This window comes from Asparagus officinalis, chromosome 8, assembly GCF_001876935.1.
Source record: "Asparagus officinalis chromosome 8, Aspof.V1, whole genome shotgun sequence".
NCBI classification, from domain to species: Eukaryota; Viridiplantae; Streptophyta; class Magnoliopsida; order Asparagales; family Asparagaceae; genus Asparagus; species Asparagus officinalis.
In genome coordinates this window covers 4,896,497-4,912,717 of record NC_033801.1, presented here as the reverse complement: position 1 = coordinate 4,912,717, position 16,221 = coordinate 4,896,497, and the positions used below count along the sequence as shown (strand labels likewise).

Below are 16,221 nucleotides of genomic sequence, written 5' to 3'. Positions count from 1 at the left end.
TTCCAAAAAGAAATCAGGCCTGTTTCTAAATGACTGTTAATGTTTCAGGCAGCCCATATTAATTGTTTTCTGTATTGTTTTTGGTATTGCTCATCAGAGCTCGCTATGAGGATGCGAGATTTTTCTATAAGTTGGATATGCGGAAGAAATTTTCTGAATTTCGGGATCATCTCAGTGGAATACTCTTTCATGTAAGCATAGCCATTTCATGGAAATCTATACTGAAAAATGCTCTTGGAAATTGTTCTTATTTTGATACATGAAACTAAACAGGAAAAACTAGGAACGATGTTGGATAAGATGTCTCGCATTCAAAAGACAGTTGGTAAATTAACTCTTGCCCTTGACATTGATGATGATGTGATACCAGTTGTAGAAGTTGCTGCTGAACTAGCTATGTCAGATCTTGCTACTTCTGTAGTTACAGAGTTTACTTCTCTTTCTGGAATAATGGCACGCCATTATGCTTTAAGAGATGGTTATCCCGAGCAGGTATATGGTCAATATTCATCTCCGTATTGTTACCTTAAATGCAGAAACTCGTAAATTTGATACTTTTTGCATGACCGTCTGTCTTATATTGCACAAGAGAATGAAAGTACAAACAAAACCTTATTGAGCATGTCTTACGGCCCAAAACATAGCTCTTCCAGAATTACTTATATTTGGTGTCAACAAGCTGGCCATAAATTTAGTAATAGTAATAATTTATTATGAATTGGACAGAAAGAAATGAATAAAACGAGCTTGATAATGTTAGGAAGATTTTCATGCCAAATGACATTCGTGGCTCGAACCTTCATCATCTTAGGCAGCACAAAGAAGTCAGTCTCTCGTGATTCCTTTTTTGAGGAAAATTCAAAATCCTTGGTTGTATCCATGAAATTAATGTATTGCTACTAAGATTAGCAATAATTTCTTGATTAGCAGCTTACCAATTAATGTTTCTCTTGGCTTTGTCAATTAATTATTAAAGGATTTTTTTTTCAGTTTCTATCTTATCAATCCCTCTTAATGCTGCTATTTCCAATTTTAGCATACACTGGTTTCTAGTTTTTTGCTATCCATTTTTGCCTGTACATACTCAAGCATCAGATTTTCACTGCACTGATCTGATATACGCATGCTGCATATGTTTGCTTTGTTTGTCTATCAGCCCTGGACCAAATGTTGAGGTGTGCCAACAAGTTTATTGCATATATTTCTCCTAGGTATCTTGAGCTTGATATAATTACATAAACTGCTTGCATTTGCTCTTTGTGCATACATGTGAGCATGGTTGGGCATGCATGCAAGTGTTTCATATCACTTTGTCCATAATAGTTTTGACTGCCTGTTCAAGTAATATGTTGTCATTTCGAAGTATACCCTTCCTCATGTAGTCATCTATTGGGTTGAGCTGCTTTCATTGTCATAGATTGCAGATGCTCTATTTGAGATCATGCTTCCAAGATATTCAGGGGATATACTTCCAAAATCTGATGCAGGGATTGTTTTGGCCATTGCTGACAGGTAGTTGATCTTGTTTGTTATGAACTCTGGTGTTTTTAAAACTTTATGGATACATATAGTTTATGATACTCGACTCTTCTTCATTTTGCTTATCTTTACTTTATCATGACATATTCAGGTTACAACCTAAGTTGATAGTGTGCTATCCTTTTCTTTTCTATTTATAACTTACATAAAGTGAAATTTTCAAGTCCCACCTCAGAAGACAAAATCTGGATTTCATGCTGGGCCCTGGTTGTGGGGATTGTGTGACATTGTTGCGCATCACTTGTGAAAATTTACTTTTTGTGAGGGAAAATCGATTTTTCAATACTTAACCTGCATATCACCAATTAAAATTTTTCCTCAAAACTCTTCAATTTATGGTAGCAGCAGCAACAGAAGTAAATCAATCTGATTTTAAATTGCTCTATGTCCAGTTGATGTGTCCTGGAACACCCTTTAGTCTATGCTCAACTTGCCAAATGTGTTTTTTTGTCCTTGATTTTTGTTATTCTTGTTCACTGATCATGGGTCACTGATAACTTTTTTACCTCAGGCTTGATAGTCTAGTTGGCTTATTTGCTGCCGGATGCCAGCCGAGTTCCACTAATGATCCTTTTGGATTGAGAAGAATTTCTTACGGACTTGTAAGTTAAGCTGAAACATGTGGATCTCTCTTCTGCTTTTGCTCCTTTTCTTTGTAGATATCTTTATTTTTTGTTTTTCTGCCAGGTACAAATTTTAGTTGATAACAAGAAGGATTTGGACCTAAGCAATGCTTTAAGGCTATCAGTAGATGTGCAACCTATAAAAGTTGATGACAGTACAATACATGATGTGGGTGTATACCATTTGTATTTGCATTTCATGCATATTCCTATTTGTGTACGTAGACTTGTCTAATCTCTGATTATTGGTTTGCTTGCAGGTGATGCAGTTCGTTACCAGAAGACTGGAACAAATTTTGGTATGTCTAATTTTGATATTAAGGATCTTCTTCATTACATCCTTTTTTTTCGTTTGTATGATTATCTTCACTTTATTTGTGGAATGTTCTGCCTGTATGCTGTCAAAAAGGTCCTTTTGTCATATGCTTTACCTTTGTAGATTCTCTCCGGCTCATCATTAAAATTGATACCATCTACCGGTCAACACATCATAACTCTCATTGAACACCAACACAATCAGGACACAAAAATGGCCTTTTCTTCTTTTCTCCTACCTCCTTTCTTATGCCTCTTTTGTTGCCAGAAAACAAAGGAATTTTTCTCTCTGTTTTCTTTTCCAAAACTTCAAGGTGAGCTCATATTGACATGGAAAAAAACAATGCCAAAATCTGACAGAACTGACCTTGCTATTAGCAGCTAAGCTGACTTCCGCATTCTGCCGCTTTTCTTTGTTCTGGCAGCTGATTGAATTGACTTCTGGCCCTTTCAGATCTATGTTTCTCTTGTCTTTGTTAGGTTAGATCATACCAGATGCTTTTCCTCCATGTCATTTGCTGCGTGAGCTATCTGATCTCATACTCTTCGCTATTAAAATTCATAGCATTTGTAAGTATTGTGTCATATAGCAGATACATTATCCTAAGTATTTCTACATGAGCATCTCCAATAAAAGTTTGTAGTTACTCCATATTTTATATGTGAACGTGTAGTTGTTTATGATTATCACATCCTTTAACCAGTTAAAGCTGCATAACCTTTCCTGATATCAGGAGAGTTGCCAGTGTTTATATGCTATTGTTGCTAGACAAGATCACCTCTTCATGATTCTATTTTGTGGCAGGTGGACAAGGGAATAAGCTCTGAAATAGTTCGTTCAGTACTCTCAGAACGTGCAAATTGGCCTTATTTGGCTGCACAATCAGCAGAAGAAGTGAGTTAATTGCTCTGTTTCCTCTTTCCAGATATCCCTTTCTTACCCCTAAATTTCCAGGTTGTCTCAAGAAACTGGCAATAATTATTCATTTTCATTGACTCATAATCATAATAGTAAATCTTATTGTTCTATCATGGTTCCCATTATGTTTCTAAACCTGTGATGTACACAGTTCAACATACAAGAAGCAGACTCATGAGCAGGCTGATTTTTGGAAAGCTTCTTTGAGATGCAGAAGGTTCCACGATGTTTCTTGGTTGGGTCAGCATTAAGGAAATTAATAATTACCTTAGATAATAATGAAGAAACAAACACGCATGATGCATGTCTTGTGTGGATTACTTCTAATATCATAGTGTTTTCATTTTTTTTAATGTATTTGGAAGGATGAAGAAATGATCAGTCGATTGCTCCAACCATAAGTTAATTCTGAGTCCACCAGAAGCCTTTCATGAGAAGCAATAGGCCAAGACTCTGTTAAAATCAAAACCTACTGAAAAAATGCAAAAAATTAGCTTTAAATAAGCCTAAGGTTCCTAGTTTGACTTAAGATAAAAAAATTAAAAATTGACCCAAATTAAAAGACAACGTGGAGTAAATAAATTTTCCAGGTCCCTTTAGTGCTTCCATCAACAGCACTGTTTCGAAAACAGAATTATTTCTAGCCAGAAGATGACTTTGCTAGAAAAGTGATGGTAGAATTTGTGGAATAGAATAGATTTTTAAAGACCTCTAAAGTCATTGGTTTGTTCGTCACGGAAATTTTTTGGGTGTCCTTTTCATGAGCTTGAAATGTTGAAAAGGCGCTTGTCTACTAGCTATAGTTACCTTGCAGGACCTTCACTTTCTTATTACTGCATAGGTTGCCATCAAGTGGTAGCTGAGTGAATATTTTTTGGACGTTACACTCTGTCTCATGCTTCATGGCTTATTTAATTCGATGGTAAAGATTTGAATGATGCCGGATATGTAACATCTGAGAAATCTGGGTTCCCTAGGAGTTTTTTGGTTCTAACTGCAGCAGTTGTAGATGCAGCTGCTTGAACTGCTGTGGGGCCAACTGCATCAGTGTGATATTCTTAAATTGTAAAATAGTTTTCTTTACATTTGCTGCAGTTAGAGTTTCACTGCAGGTTGTTACACACGCACGCACACCGCACACACGCGAACACACAAAGCTCTTACGTGCCGCAATAAAATTGACGTTTGCAGCTTCAACTTCATCCAATCAATACCGTTCTCTAATGTATGCCTTGTCAATTTTGTGCTATATTTATCATAGCTTCAACTTCATCCAATCAATACCGTTCTCTAATGTATGCCTTGTCAATTTTGTGCTATATTTATCATGATATTTAATTCTGTTAATCTAATTTGTTCTCTAATGTATGCCTTGTCAATTTTGTGCTATATTTATCATGATATTTAATTCTGTTAATCTAATTAGGATACCTCACTCAATATTAGTCTCTGCCTTGAGTTAACTTGTATGATAAACGATGTGTATCGGCTTACCATCTCTGATGTTGAATCTCAGATGGATGCCTTGTCCAAAGATGATCTTTTCCCTAAAGTAATTGAAGCATTTTCACGTCCAACAAGAATCATTCGTGGGAAAGAAATTAATTCTGAATGGGAGGTAAGACATTTGTATGTGATTAATAAGATTTATATTATTTGCTTGTTGAAATGTATCACGGTGCTAGTAGAACTGGGATTCAAATTCATAGTGCTTTGGGATAAAATAGAAATCCATCATGGTACAAGTTGAGACGTAAAGATGACGTAAAGATGGAAAAGCTTTTGCTTCTTTCATATGAATAAGCATTCTCAACTTAAACTAAGAAAAGGCTTTACTTCTCAACTTAAACGAACTTGATAAACAGGTAAGTGAGGCTGCATTTGATACAAAAGAAGAAAAAGCTTTATGGAGTGCCTACACAGAAGTAGCAAGAAAGATTCACCCTGGTACATAAATTTTGTTTTTTTGTCATTGTTTTCATATTTTTTTGTCTTACCATTACAATGGTTGTCACTGGGACCATGCAACTGCTGTTTTTTTAGGTGTTGACATTGGCATCTTTGTAAATACATCCCTGCATTTACTTCAACCGCTTGAAGATTTTTTCAACAACGTCTATGTTATGGTGGTAAGCTTCTCTATCTGTCATGTCTTTGTGTTGCTAAAGAATAATTAAGCATCACACCAACCTACTCGCAAATAGTACTATCCAGATTTTGGGTACTATAATGCATGTGCATGTCTGTATAAATACATAACATACATGTAGTTGTATACACATGTATATGTATATGTATATGTATATGTATGTGCGTGTGCGTGTGCGTTTGGGTGCATGTGGGTGTGGGCGTGTGTGGGCCGCACAGTGTATGTGTCCGCCTGTGTTTATATATATTGATGTTAATGTTTGTGAGCTCTGAATTTTTATTTTATATATCAGAATGAGTCGCTAAAGGCAATGGTTAGTTAGACCCAACCATTGGAGTGATTAGTAGGATAAGTCTCATCACTAGTCAATCTCTTGGTAGCTTATATTTAGCAAAATTAGTCATCAGTTGTTGCCTTAATTTTTCATTGCCTGAGCATTTTACACTACTATTTTGAAGGATATCTGTGACTGTTAATGTTGTTTAGTTTATAAGATAGGGGAGTCTATGCATTTGATATTGTCACATGTATGTCCCAAATGCACGATAGATTGTTCTCTCTTTTTTTAATCCCCAAGAAGAGCTTGACTATTTTTTTTCATTCCAAAAAAGAAAAAAAAAATCCTGTTCCGGATTGCCATAACAAATAGAAATGCAAGATGTGTGAAATTCACATCTTTTGGAGCTTATAAGCATGTGGTCGTGTTCCTCTTAGATTATCCTCGAGGTCATAACATATGCAGTAATAGCATCCAAATTCTGACGAGTTTGATTTTATTAAGTTGTTGAAGCATCCCTAAGATTGCAATTAGCGATCATACCTGACTTGGATATCAATGGTATAGGTTTGCGTTGCCCCATTTTTCAAGTTCTTTCTAAACCTTATAAAATTTTCCAGTGTCAATCATGTGCATAGTAATTTTATGCAGCAAGGCTATTAACGAAGCATGGGTGGCAACTTTATCTGAAGACCAAATTGTTTCTGTTAACATTTCTTTCTTGTCTTAGTTCGATTGCCCTCTAAACTCTAAAATAATTACTGATGATTGATATGTAGGAGGATCCGAGAATCAGAAATAACAGACTCGCGCTCCTGAAGAAAATTGCTGATCTACCAAAAGGCATTGCAGACCTCTCAGTACTGCCTGGATTTTGAGGCTAATGTCGCCCTCTCAGTTTTGCCGGCGTTTTATCTCTCTGAGTTATTGGTCTCTTACAGTTCATAACTTGACCGATGCACCGGTTTCATTTTGTGATTTTTGTTGTATAGTAGTGATGTAAGGTTTTGGGTATCGATTTGTGTTGTAACGCTTAACATCGTGATATAGTAGAGGTCTCCTTCCTCCGCCAGATCATGGTAATTCAATTTATGTAAATCAAATATTAATAAGTCCCCGTCAACGAAGTAATCTATATAGTCTTTGTTCGCCGTGTTCCTCTTAAAGCTACCCTGGTAGCACCTCAATGGAAGCCCAAAAAATGGCAGTAATCTGTCGTGTGTCTAGATAGGCTCAATGCTTTGGATAATTATTTGTTTGTTTTCAATATGCGAGTAACGTCTTGATTCTTGCAATAAAAGGGCTCAAACCCTCGTATTAGCTTTCTACATAAAAATGATTTCAGCGTTTTGACAATTTAGTAACTCAAAAGCCATCAAACGCACGTTATTTTGACAATTTGACACCTCGAAGCCTTAAATTTGTTTCCTCACTCTTCTCAAACCTAAGAAGTTAAAATTTGGTAAAGGATTGTTTCTAGTTCACTTTTCCATATCGATATCCTTGAGCGTATTAACGCTTAGGGCCCGTTTGGTTGCTGAAGAGGGCTTGAGAAAGCCTGACAAAACTGACAAAAATTGTTAGTTTTGACTGATTTTCTTGTAAAAACGCCATTTTTTGGGATGTTTTTGTAAGAAAGCCTGTTTTTTGTCAGTTTTGGCAGGCTTTCTGTCCATTTCAACTCCTCTTTTCAGCAACCAAACGGGCCCTTAACATCATATTTTTTGGGTATTGTATCGTCGAAGTAAAACTTCAAGTGCAGGATATCAAAGTTAAAAAAAAGGGTGAACTCCAGGGTGTTAAAAGTGCAAATATCCCACATTTTGTGACTGTGGCTGTGATATGTTGGGCTCACGGTATTAGAGCTAAAGCGGCGTCTAACAGGTGTCCTTAAGCCCAAACGTATCAGTAAAGAGCGAAACCGCGAACAGCCCGAAAAAAAAAAGAGAATTTTCACATATGTTCCTCGTTAAACGATTTAACCCTGAAAAACTCCTCCAAAATTTCTTCTCGCCCCTTCCCGGCGAAAAACTCTACCATTCAATCCACTCGTCAAACAAGCAAATCTCCCTCCACATCCGCAACAATGACTTCACCTCCGCCCTCAACCTCTTCAACTCCATGCCCATGAAAACCACAGTCACCTATAACTCTCTCCTCTCTTTCTACGCAAAAAGACCTGGCAGCCTCAATAATGCACTCCAACTGTTTGCTCAAATTCCCAGCCCAGATGTTGTCTCCTACAACACTCTACTTTCTTGTCATTTCATTGACCATGACGCCAATGGTGCCCGTAGGCTCTTTGACTCGATGCCGGTTAGAGATTGTGCTACGTGGAATGCGATGGTGTCGGGGTTGTTTAGGCTTGGGAAGGTGGAGGAGGGTAGGGAAATGTTCGGTAGGATGACGGAGAGGAATTTGTTTTCGTGGAATGTGGTTGTTTCTGGGCTTGTGTCAGTTGGGGAGATGGAGTTGGCGGAGGAGTATTTTAGGTTGGCACCTAATAAGGATGATGTTGTTTTGAGGACGGCTTTGATTTCGGGGTATATGAGCAAAGGTAAGAGTTGAGTATTTTAACAGTTTAATTGGCTTAGTTGTTTGGTTCCATCATTTGAAAGTGTAAAGTGATAGATTATCCATGATTTTGTGTGTGCTTCTGTGTGCATATATGCGCAATGGAACAGAGAAACTTAAGCTGACACGTAAGATATTATTATGTACGCGAAAGGAAAATAATTGTATGGATCAATTTTTGACGTTTTTCACAAATATATGTGGGATTCTGAGGTCAAATGGCCATATTGGTAGAATGTGCGGTAAATTCTGTAAGCTAACACAGTTACGGGATGCTATCTATGACATCTTAATTAAGTTTTTCTTTACCGGAATGGCCTTTTGAGATCAATTCAATGTAAGTTGTCTGGGAAAGAATAACATTCATGTGGTTATACTTATAATAGCATATTGATAACTACTTGGAAAATTATTTCTGCTATGTTCGTGCATTGTTAATATTGTCCTTCTACAATATATGCACAGTGAAGTATTGAAGGCAATACTTATTACATAATATATCAAATATTCCATCTTTTGGAACTTCAAGTAAATCTTTTTTATCCCAAATTATGAGCAGTTACTTGAATGTTGTTTGGCAACGTTGATTGTTTGACTATATGTTTTCAGGTAAGATCAAACAAGCACGAGAGATTTTTAGTAGCATGAGAGTTAGGAATCCAGTCAGTTGGAATGCTATGCTAGCTGGGTTCATCAACAATGGGCAATCAGAGGAAGGATTAAAATTGTTTAAACTGATGATGGGGTCAATTGAGGTGCGCCCGAACCCATCAACATTAAGCAGTGCATTATTGGCATGTAGCAATCTCTCAGGTTTAAATTTAGGCAAGCAAATTCATCAGTGGGCTTCTAAATTATCCTTGAGTCTCGATATAACAGTTCAAACCTCATTAGTGAGCATGTATTGCAAGTGTGGGCACTTGGATGATGCTTCGAAATTGTTTAATGGAATGGCGAGAAAAGATGCAGTCTCATGGAATGCAATAATTTCTGGTTATGCCCAACACGGACTTGGAAAAATTGCAATTGAATTATTCCACAAAATGAAGCAAGATGCAGTAAAACCTAATGGAATCACCTTCGTCGCACTCTTAACAGCATGTAACCATTCTGGGCTAACCAAGCTTGGGTCACATTATTTTGAATCAATGGAGAAAATTTATGGTTTGAGTCCCAAATTGGATCATTACTCTTGCATGATTGACCTTTTGTGTCGAGCTGGCTCTCTAGGAAAAGCAATGGACTTGATCCAATCAATGCCTTTTGACCCTCACCCGTCTATATTTGGAACTCTCTTGGGTGCATGTCGGGTCCACAAGAAGTTAGAGTTTGCTGAGTTTGCTGCAGGGAAATTGATTGAACTTGACCCACAAAATGCAGGATCCTATGTCCAGCTCGCAAATGTCTATGCATCAATGAGTATGTGGAACGAAGTTGCTAGAGTGAGAAAGTTGATGAAAGAGAATGAGGCAGTTAAGACTCCTGGCTATAGTTGGATAGAAGTTAAGGACGTTGTACATGAGTTCAGGTCAGGAGACCGAGTTCACTCAGACTTGAAGTTGATCCATGAGAAATTGGATGAGTTGGAGGTTAGGATTAAAGGGGCAGGATATGTTCCTGATTTAAGTTATGTATTGCAAGATGTTGGAGTGGAGCAAAAGGAGAGGATGCTGATGAGGCATAGTGAGAAGCTCGCCATAGCTTTCGGGCTGATGAAAACTTGTCCTATGACTACGATTCGGGTGTTTAAGAATCTTAGAGTCTGTGGGGATTGTCACAATGCTGCCAAGTTCATTTCTTTGGTTGAAGGGAGAGAAATTTTGTTGAGGGATAATACTAGGTTCCATCGGTTTAGTAACGGTGGCTGCTCCTGTGGTGATTACTGGTGAGAAAATGCAAGCCTTTTCCATGGAGGATCTTTTCACCAACAAATTAAACCCAGAAAGTTCATAGAGCAACAGAAACTACTCGCAAAAGGACGCATGTGCGCCTTCAGAGGTAATTTTATGATTTGTGTAATTCTTGCAACATGACATCTTTTTGTCTTTAATGTTTTTTTTTTTTAGAAAAAGGATGGAACACCCCAAAGGTATTCCAGCCAGCTAAATTAAAAGGATGGTTGTTACAAAAAATAGTTCATACTTCCAACCAAAAGTATGTACTAGAGTTCAAGAGAAATTACTACAAATAGTAGTACTCTATCCCCTATATACATCTGGAGATAACCACCTACATCTAACTGATTTAACAAGTTTGTCATCAGTAACCAAAATACAAAACAGTAAAGGCTAACAGTGTTTTCTTTCAAACAAAAGATACAACATATCCAGCGGCTATTAATCCAGCAGAAACTTATCCTAACCGAATTACTGTAGCCGCACCATCCTTGCATCCAAATTCAACAGCATCAGTAGTTATAAAACCCGCAGCTCTTTTTCTTCTTCTTTCTTGTAATCTAGCAGTTCGAGTAGAAATCCCCTCAGATCCTATAGCCAAAAAGTTGAGAAAGTCACAATTTTGTTCAAGAGGACTAGAGAACTCTTCTGCTTATTAGCAAATAAGTTGTCATTGCGTTCTTGCCAGACATACCATTTTTTAATGTTAATGTTGTTTCTCACTGTTTAGAGCTTCTCCAACGTGGGGCTCTATTTTGCAGCCCAAACTTTGTCATATTCTTTAGAATATGCCAAAATAGAATTATGTAACTCCAACCACACTTCTCTATTTTCAACTCCATTTTAATTTCTCTCAATTTAACAATTCTTTTACTTATTTTAAAAATATATAAAATTTGTAATATATAATGTAATCATATATTTAAATAAAATTAATTAACTTTAATGAATTGATAATAAGAAATTTAATAAGATCCTTTAAATTATAATACATTTTTATTTTTAATTACTTGGTTCTTGGAATTTTATATTTCAATACCTATTATTTAATATTAGTCTCATTTTGAATATATAAAAATAATAAAAGTTATATAATATAAATAATATTATAAATAATATTATTAAACGTATTAATATAAAATAGGTATCTGGACTAAAATAAACAGCCATTGATATACTAAATCCACGAACATTACATAGAAAATAAAAGCATGAATTGAAAATTACATGACAAATAAGAAAAACATAATACATGAAAAATACTAAAAGTCTGGAAAGTCTCCTCCTCCTCTGTAGTCAGGTATTCCGTATTGACTTCTTGCGTAGCTGTGCTCAGGATTAGGGGTATCAGATGAGGAACCCCTGGTTATATTTCCATTTAAAATGTGTTGTTGTTTAATTCGAAAATATTCGCATTTTGTTGGATTGGTAATAACATCCAGATCAACCAGCTTAATTTCTTTCTCTTGTTGTTCTTGCTGAAGATCTAACTTTTTCTTGTCATTTTCAGCCTTTAACATCATAGCCTGGTTCATCCTCATTCTTTTATTTTCTCGTTGATCTTGACCTCTTTTTAAAACTTCTAAGATTTCTTGGTTTCCTTTAGCAAAAGCTTCAAAGTTAAGATTCCTTTCGATTTCTTGTCGTCTTCTCAACTTCTCTTTCTTCCTTCCAATAGGTCGACTAGTTAAAATGTCGGTCGGCGAATGGTCGTCGTCATTAGGAGTATATCCCTCATTGTCTTCATTTAAATCAATCACAGGAGAGCTTGAATCAGATCCTTGAGATAAGCGAGACTTTGAAGTTTTGGAAGTTGCAGGAGACATGGCGCTTATATTTGCCCATATCTCTGCATCCTTTAAAATCGGCCAAACATGATCAAATAGAAATCCTCTTTCCTCTTCTGGATCTTCTGCAAATATCATCCTAGCACGTTTATTCTACCACGAAAGAAGAAATAAGAATTAATAAAATGAGAAAAATAATTTGGAAAGTCTACAAACATGTAATTCATATACTTACAATATCAAGTTCAGAAGCACCGCTTGGATTGAGGCGTTCGACTTATCGAATGCATCCTCGAAATATACTGATGGCTTTCATAATTAATTGCATTCGGCATGAGAGAGACTTCGAACTCCTATGTCCAGTGCTAACGTTGGACATCCTATCGTGAAATAGAGCTGAAATTCGCTCCCATAGCTTGTCTTTCTTTTGATTGGAACCTAGAACTGGATCCTGAGATATTTCAAGCCATGTAGCGCATAAAATTTGATCTTCTTGGAAGAATGATTTTCCGTGACTGGATGCCATAAGAGAAGGATGAAGAGTTGTTGAGAAGAGTTATGGAGGAGGAATGAGAAGAGTTGTGATGGAGGAATGAGGGTTGTGCTTATGGTGAAAAAATTATAAAGAATCCAAGGTGGGTAGAAAACCAATGCCAGTGGGAGAATCCAATATGGGTAGAAAACGATGCGTGAAAGAATCCAAGATGGGTAGAAAACGATGCGGGAAAGAATCCAAGGTGGGTAGAAAACCAATGCCAGTGGGAGAATCCAATGTGGGTACAAAATGATGCGAGAAAGAATCCAAGGTGGGTAGAAAACCAATGCCAATTGGAGAATCCAATGTGGGTACAAAACGATGCGGAAAAGAATCCAAGGTGGGTAGAAAACCAATGCCAGTGGGAGAATCCAATGTGGGTAGAAAACGATACGGAAAAGAATCCAAGATGGGTAGAAAACCAATGCCAGTGGGAGAATCCAATGTGGGTACAAAACGATGCGGGAAAGAATCTAAGGTGGGTAAAAAACCAATGCCAGTGGGAGAATCCAATGTGGGTACAAAACGATGCGAGAAAGAATCCAAGATGGGTTGAAAACCAATGCCAGTGGGAGAATCCAATGTGGGTAGAAAACGATACGGGAAAGAATTCAAGGTGGGTAGAAAACCAATGCCAGTGGGAGAATCCAATGTGGGTACAAAACGATACGGGAAAGAATCTAAGGTGGGTAAAAAACCAATGCCAGTGGGAGAATCCAATGTGGGTACAAAACGATGCGAGAAAGAATCCAAGATGGGTTGAAAACCAATGCCAGTGGGAGAATCCAATGTGAGCAGAAACATTATATAATGACACAACATATAACTATTAACAACTCATCACCAATCTTCTTTCATTTCTCCAAATCCCCTCTTTAACAATGAACTATGGAGCTGGACCATCACATCTATCTTCTTCTGATGATGATGATGACAAAACCTTTTCTCATTACGTTGAACAATGGGAGGAGAATATGAAATAATGGGAGGAGGAGGATGAAATCTTAGCTCGTCTATATGCCTCTAACAACGAAATAATGGCTTATTTCTCTAAAGAGGAAGAGAGGCCAAAGCGCATCGGCTCAGTTCCTGGTCATTTGGTAATCAACCGTGGGAGGGAAGAAGGTAATTCTCGACTCTACAATGACTATTTTTCTGATAATCCTACATACGGTGCAAATTTATTCCGTAGAAGATTCCGAATGCAAATGAGTCTTTTCCTTCGTATCGTCGACGCTGTACGAGAGCACGACAGCTATTTCGCACAAAAGGTGGATGGTGTCGGCCGAATTGGACTGTCTACTTTACAAAAAGTAATAGCAGCTTTTCGCATGTTGGCGTATGGTGCATCGGCAGATAGTACTGACGAATATGTAAGAATTGGTGAGTCAACTGCAATTGAATGTTTGAAGAGATTTTGCAGAGCAATTGTAGAAGTGTGTGGAGATGAATATCTTAGATCCCCAATACCGACGATGTTGCAAGATTGTTACAAAAAGGCGAAGAGCGAGGTTTCCCAGGAATGTTGGGAAGTCTAGACTATATGCATTGGGAATGGAAAAACTGTCCAACAGCATAGGCGGGATAATACCCAAGACGTTACGGAGGCCCAACCATTATTCTCGAGGCAGTAGCATCGTATGATCTATGAATATGACATGCATTCTTTGGCTTGCCAGGTTCTAATAACGATATTAATGTATTACAAGCATCTAATTTATTTGACAACCTAACACAAGGTATTACTCCTCCTGCTCATTATACAATTCAAGGAAAGAATTATGATGTCGGTTATTATTTGGCCGATGACATATATCCGAAATGACCAACGCCTGTTCAAACCATTTCCAAATCCGAGGATAAAAATAAACAATATTTTGCAATGATGCAAGAAGCTTGTCGAAAAGATGTGGAGCGAGCGTTTGGTGTTCTCCAGTCAAGATTTGCTATAATCAAGGGCCCTGCACGTTTTTGGGATAAACGAACTTTGCATGATATCATGACCACTTGCATAATAATGCATAACATGATTATTGAGGATGAACGTGACGAGCAAGAAGATATTGTCGTTTCTACTCCACCATCAATTTCAGAAGTTGAAGACATAGGGATGAACGATGCCGAACGGTTCCAACAATTCCTGACCCGACATAAGAAATTCAAAGACAAAGAAGCACACTTCGCACTTCGAAATGCATTAATTGAACATTTGTGAGAGAGACACGGCAATGAAGTGATATAACTTTTTTTTATTAAAGTTTCGATGTAATTCTAAGTTAATGTGTTTTATTTCAGTTTAATTTTCAATGTATTATCATTTCTAATTACTTGTTTTGCAATTTTATATTTCTTTACAAAAAAAACCCCACTTTTACAAAAGTGGCATGAGAATCTGCCAACTCGATATCCTCTCTACCCTAAAACGCCGTGAACTTGATATCCTCTCAGATCTCTTTCCTTGCGTGCCGCTTCATCTTCCTCGGCTTTGGATCGTCTCTCCACTTGTCCACATCTCTCTCTCTCGTTCATCTCTCTGTCTCAAACGTGGTCACGGCAAAAAGAGGTGAGTTTGTGATCCTTCCTTTTTTTTTGAGATTCTTTTTGAGGAAATAGTTAGTGATCATCATTAGGGCTGATCATCATAAGGTATTCTTCAAGAAACCAAGCTAATGTGCAGTTGCTTGGAATTTTGTTAACTACAATTTTATTGTGAAGAGATGATCAACTCTTGGATGCTTACGCCATTTAGATCTGTAAGGGATACATTTCCTGTTCTTTTTGTTTGTTGTTGTTAAAAAAACTCTATCATCTCTTCCAATTTTCTCTGATCAATGTATGCCTTTTTGTTCATAATTTTGAGGTATAAAAACCAATTTAGTTTATGATTATCAGTCCCTTAAGTTTATTTATTCAAAAAGCTTTTTGTCCAACTCTCTTCATAAGCTTACTTGTTGCTTTTTGTCCAACTCTCTTCATAAGCATTAATATTATGGACTGATAATCATAAACATATTATCGCATATAGACTGATCATCATAAGCTTACTTGTTGCTCGACATTGTCATATTGTCGCATTCAAAAAGCTTTTTGTTCATAATTTTTGAGGTATAAAAACTAATTGTGTGTTTGACAAGGAATGATCATAAGGACTGATCATCATAAATTAATTTTAGATTTTTTAATTTAGCTGGGTGGAGCATCTTGGATGCTCCATCCTTTTTCCTAAAAAGGTTTCAGGCAAAGTTTATTTATTCAAAAAGTTTTTTCCAACTCTCTTTGCATTAATATTTGTTGATGATATTGTTTGTCACATATATAGATGATTGATTTCGTTACCCCTTTCAGATCACAATGGAAGCCTCTTCTTCTCAAGAAGTCGTCTTGTTGGAGGCTGCTTCCTCGAGCGAGCGACAATTGCCGATAACAGTGCCTTTAATTGAGAAGGTAATAAATTTTACATTTGCTTAATTTTACTGTGGGATAGAACCTTTGGTTAATGTTTAATTGGAGGAAAGATTGGATTTTGAATGAATTTATGTCTGAATAATATATGTTGGCAAATATTAGTTAGATTTTATGTCAGAATAATATATGTCGGCAAATATTAG

The 16,221-nt window shown here is 36.9% G+C and overlaps 3 protein-coding genes across 3 annotated transcripts in view; all 3 read left to right on the top strand.

Moving 5' to 3' along the window:
* The window catches only part of LOC109851290 (glycine--tRNA ligase, chloroplastic/mitochondrial 2), a 28,964-nt gene extending 21,991 nt beyond the window's left edge, over positions 1–6,973 (top strand). Inside the window, exons 26-36 of the mRNA XM_020421351.1 lie at positions 98–191; positions 274–492; positions 1,418–1,512; positions 2,051–2,141; positions 2,227–2,331; positions 2,423–2,461; positions 3,283–3,372; positions 4,913–5,014; positions 5,262–5,343; positions 5,440–5,525; positions 6,602–6,973. Of these exons, the coding sequence (XP_020276940.1) occupies positions 98–191; positions 274–492; positions 1,418–1,512; positions 2,051–2,141; positions 2,227–2,331; positions 2,423–2,461; positions 3,283–3,372; positions 4,913–5,014; positions 5,262–5,343; positions 5,440–5,525; positions 6,602–6,700 (1,102 nt within the window). The 3' untranslated portion in view covers positions 6,701–6,973. The remainder of the gene's footprint in view (positions 1–97; positions 192–273; positions 493–1,417; positions 1,513–2,050; positions 2,142–2,226; positions 2,332–2,422; positions 2,462–3,282; positions 3,373–4,912; positions 5,015–5,261; positions 5,344–5,439; positions 5,526–6,601) is intronic.
* Positions 7,666–16,057, top strand: LOC109851341 (pentatricopeptide repeat-containing protein At4g16835, mitochondrial). Its single transcript, XM_020421422.1, has 3 exons — positions 7,666–8,379; positions 9,006–10,394; positions 15,959–16,057. The coding sequence occupies exons 1-2, from the start codon at positions 7,782–7,784 to the stop codon at positions 10,283–10,285; spliced, it is 1,878 nt and encodes a 625-aa protein (XP_020277011.1). The 5' UTR covers positions 7,666–7,781; the 3' UTR covers positions 10,286–10,394; positions 15,959–16,057.
* Positions 13,651–14,151, top strand: LOC109820728. The gene has a single exon (XM_020386923.1). It carries the CDS (start codon positions 13,651–13,653, stop codon positions 14,149–14,151), a length of 501 nt encoding a protein of 166 aa, XP_020242512.1.

Coding starts and splice junctions, on each gene's coding strand:
- LOC109851341 (XM_020421422.1), top strand. CDS start 7,782: ATGTTCCTCGTTAAACGATTTAACCCTGAAAAACTCCTCCAAAATTTC. Junction 8,380..9,005: donor TTCGGGGTATATGAGCAAAG/GTAAGAGTTGAG, acceptor ATATGTTTTCAG/GTAAGATCAAACAAGCACGA.
- LOC109820728 (XM_020386923.1), top strand. CDS start 13,651: ATGGCTTATTTCTCTAAAGAGGAAGAGAGGCCAAAGCGCATCGGCTCA.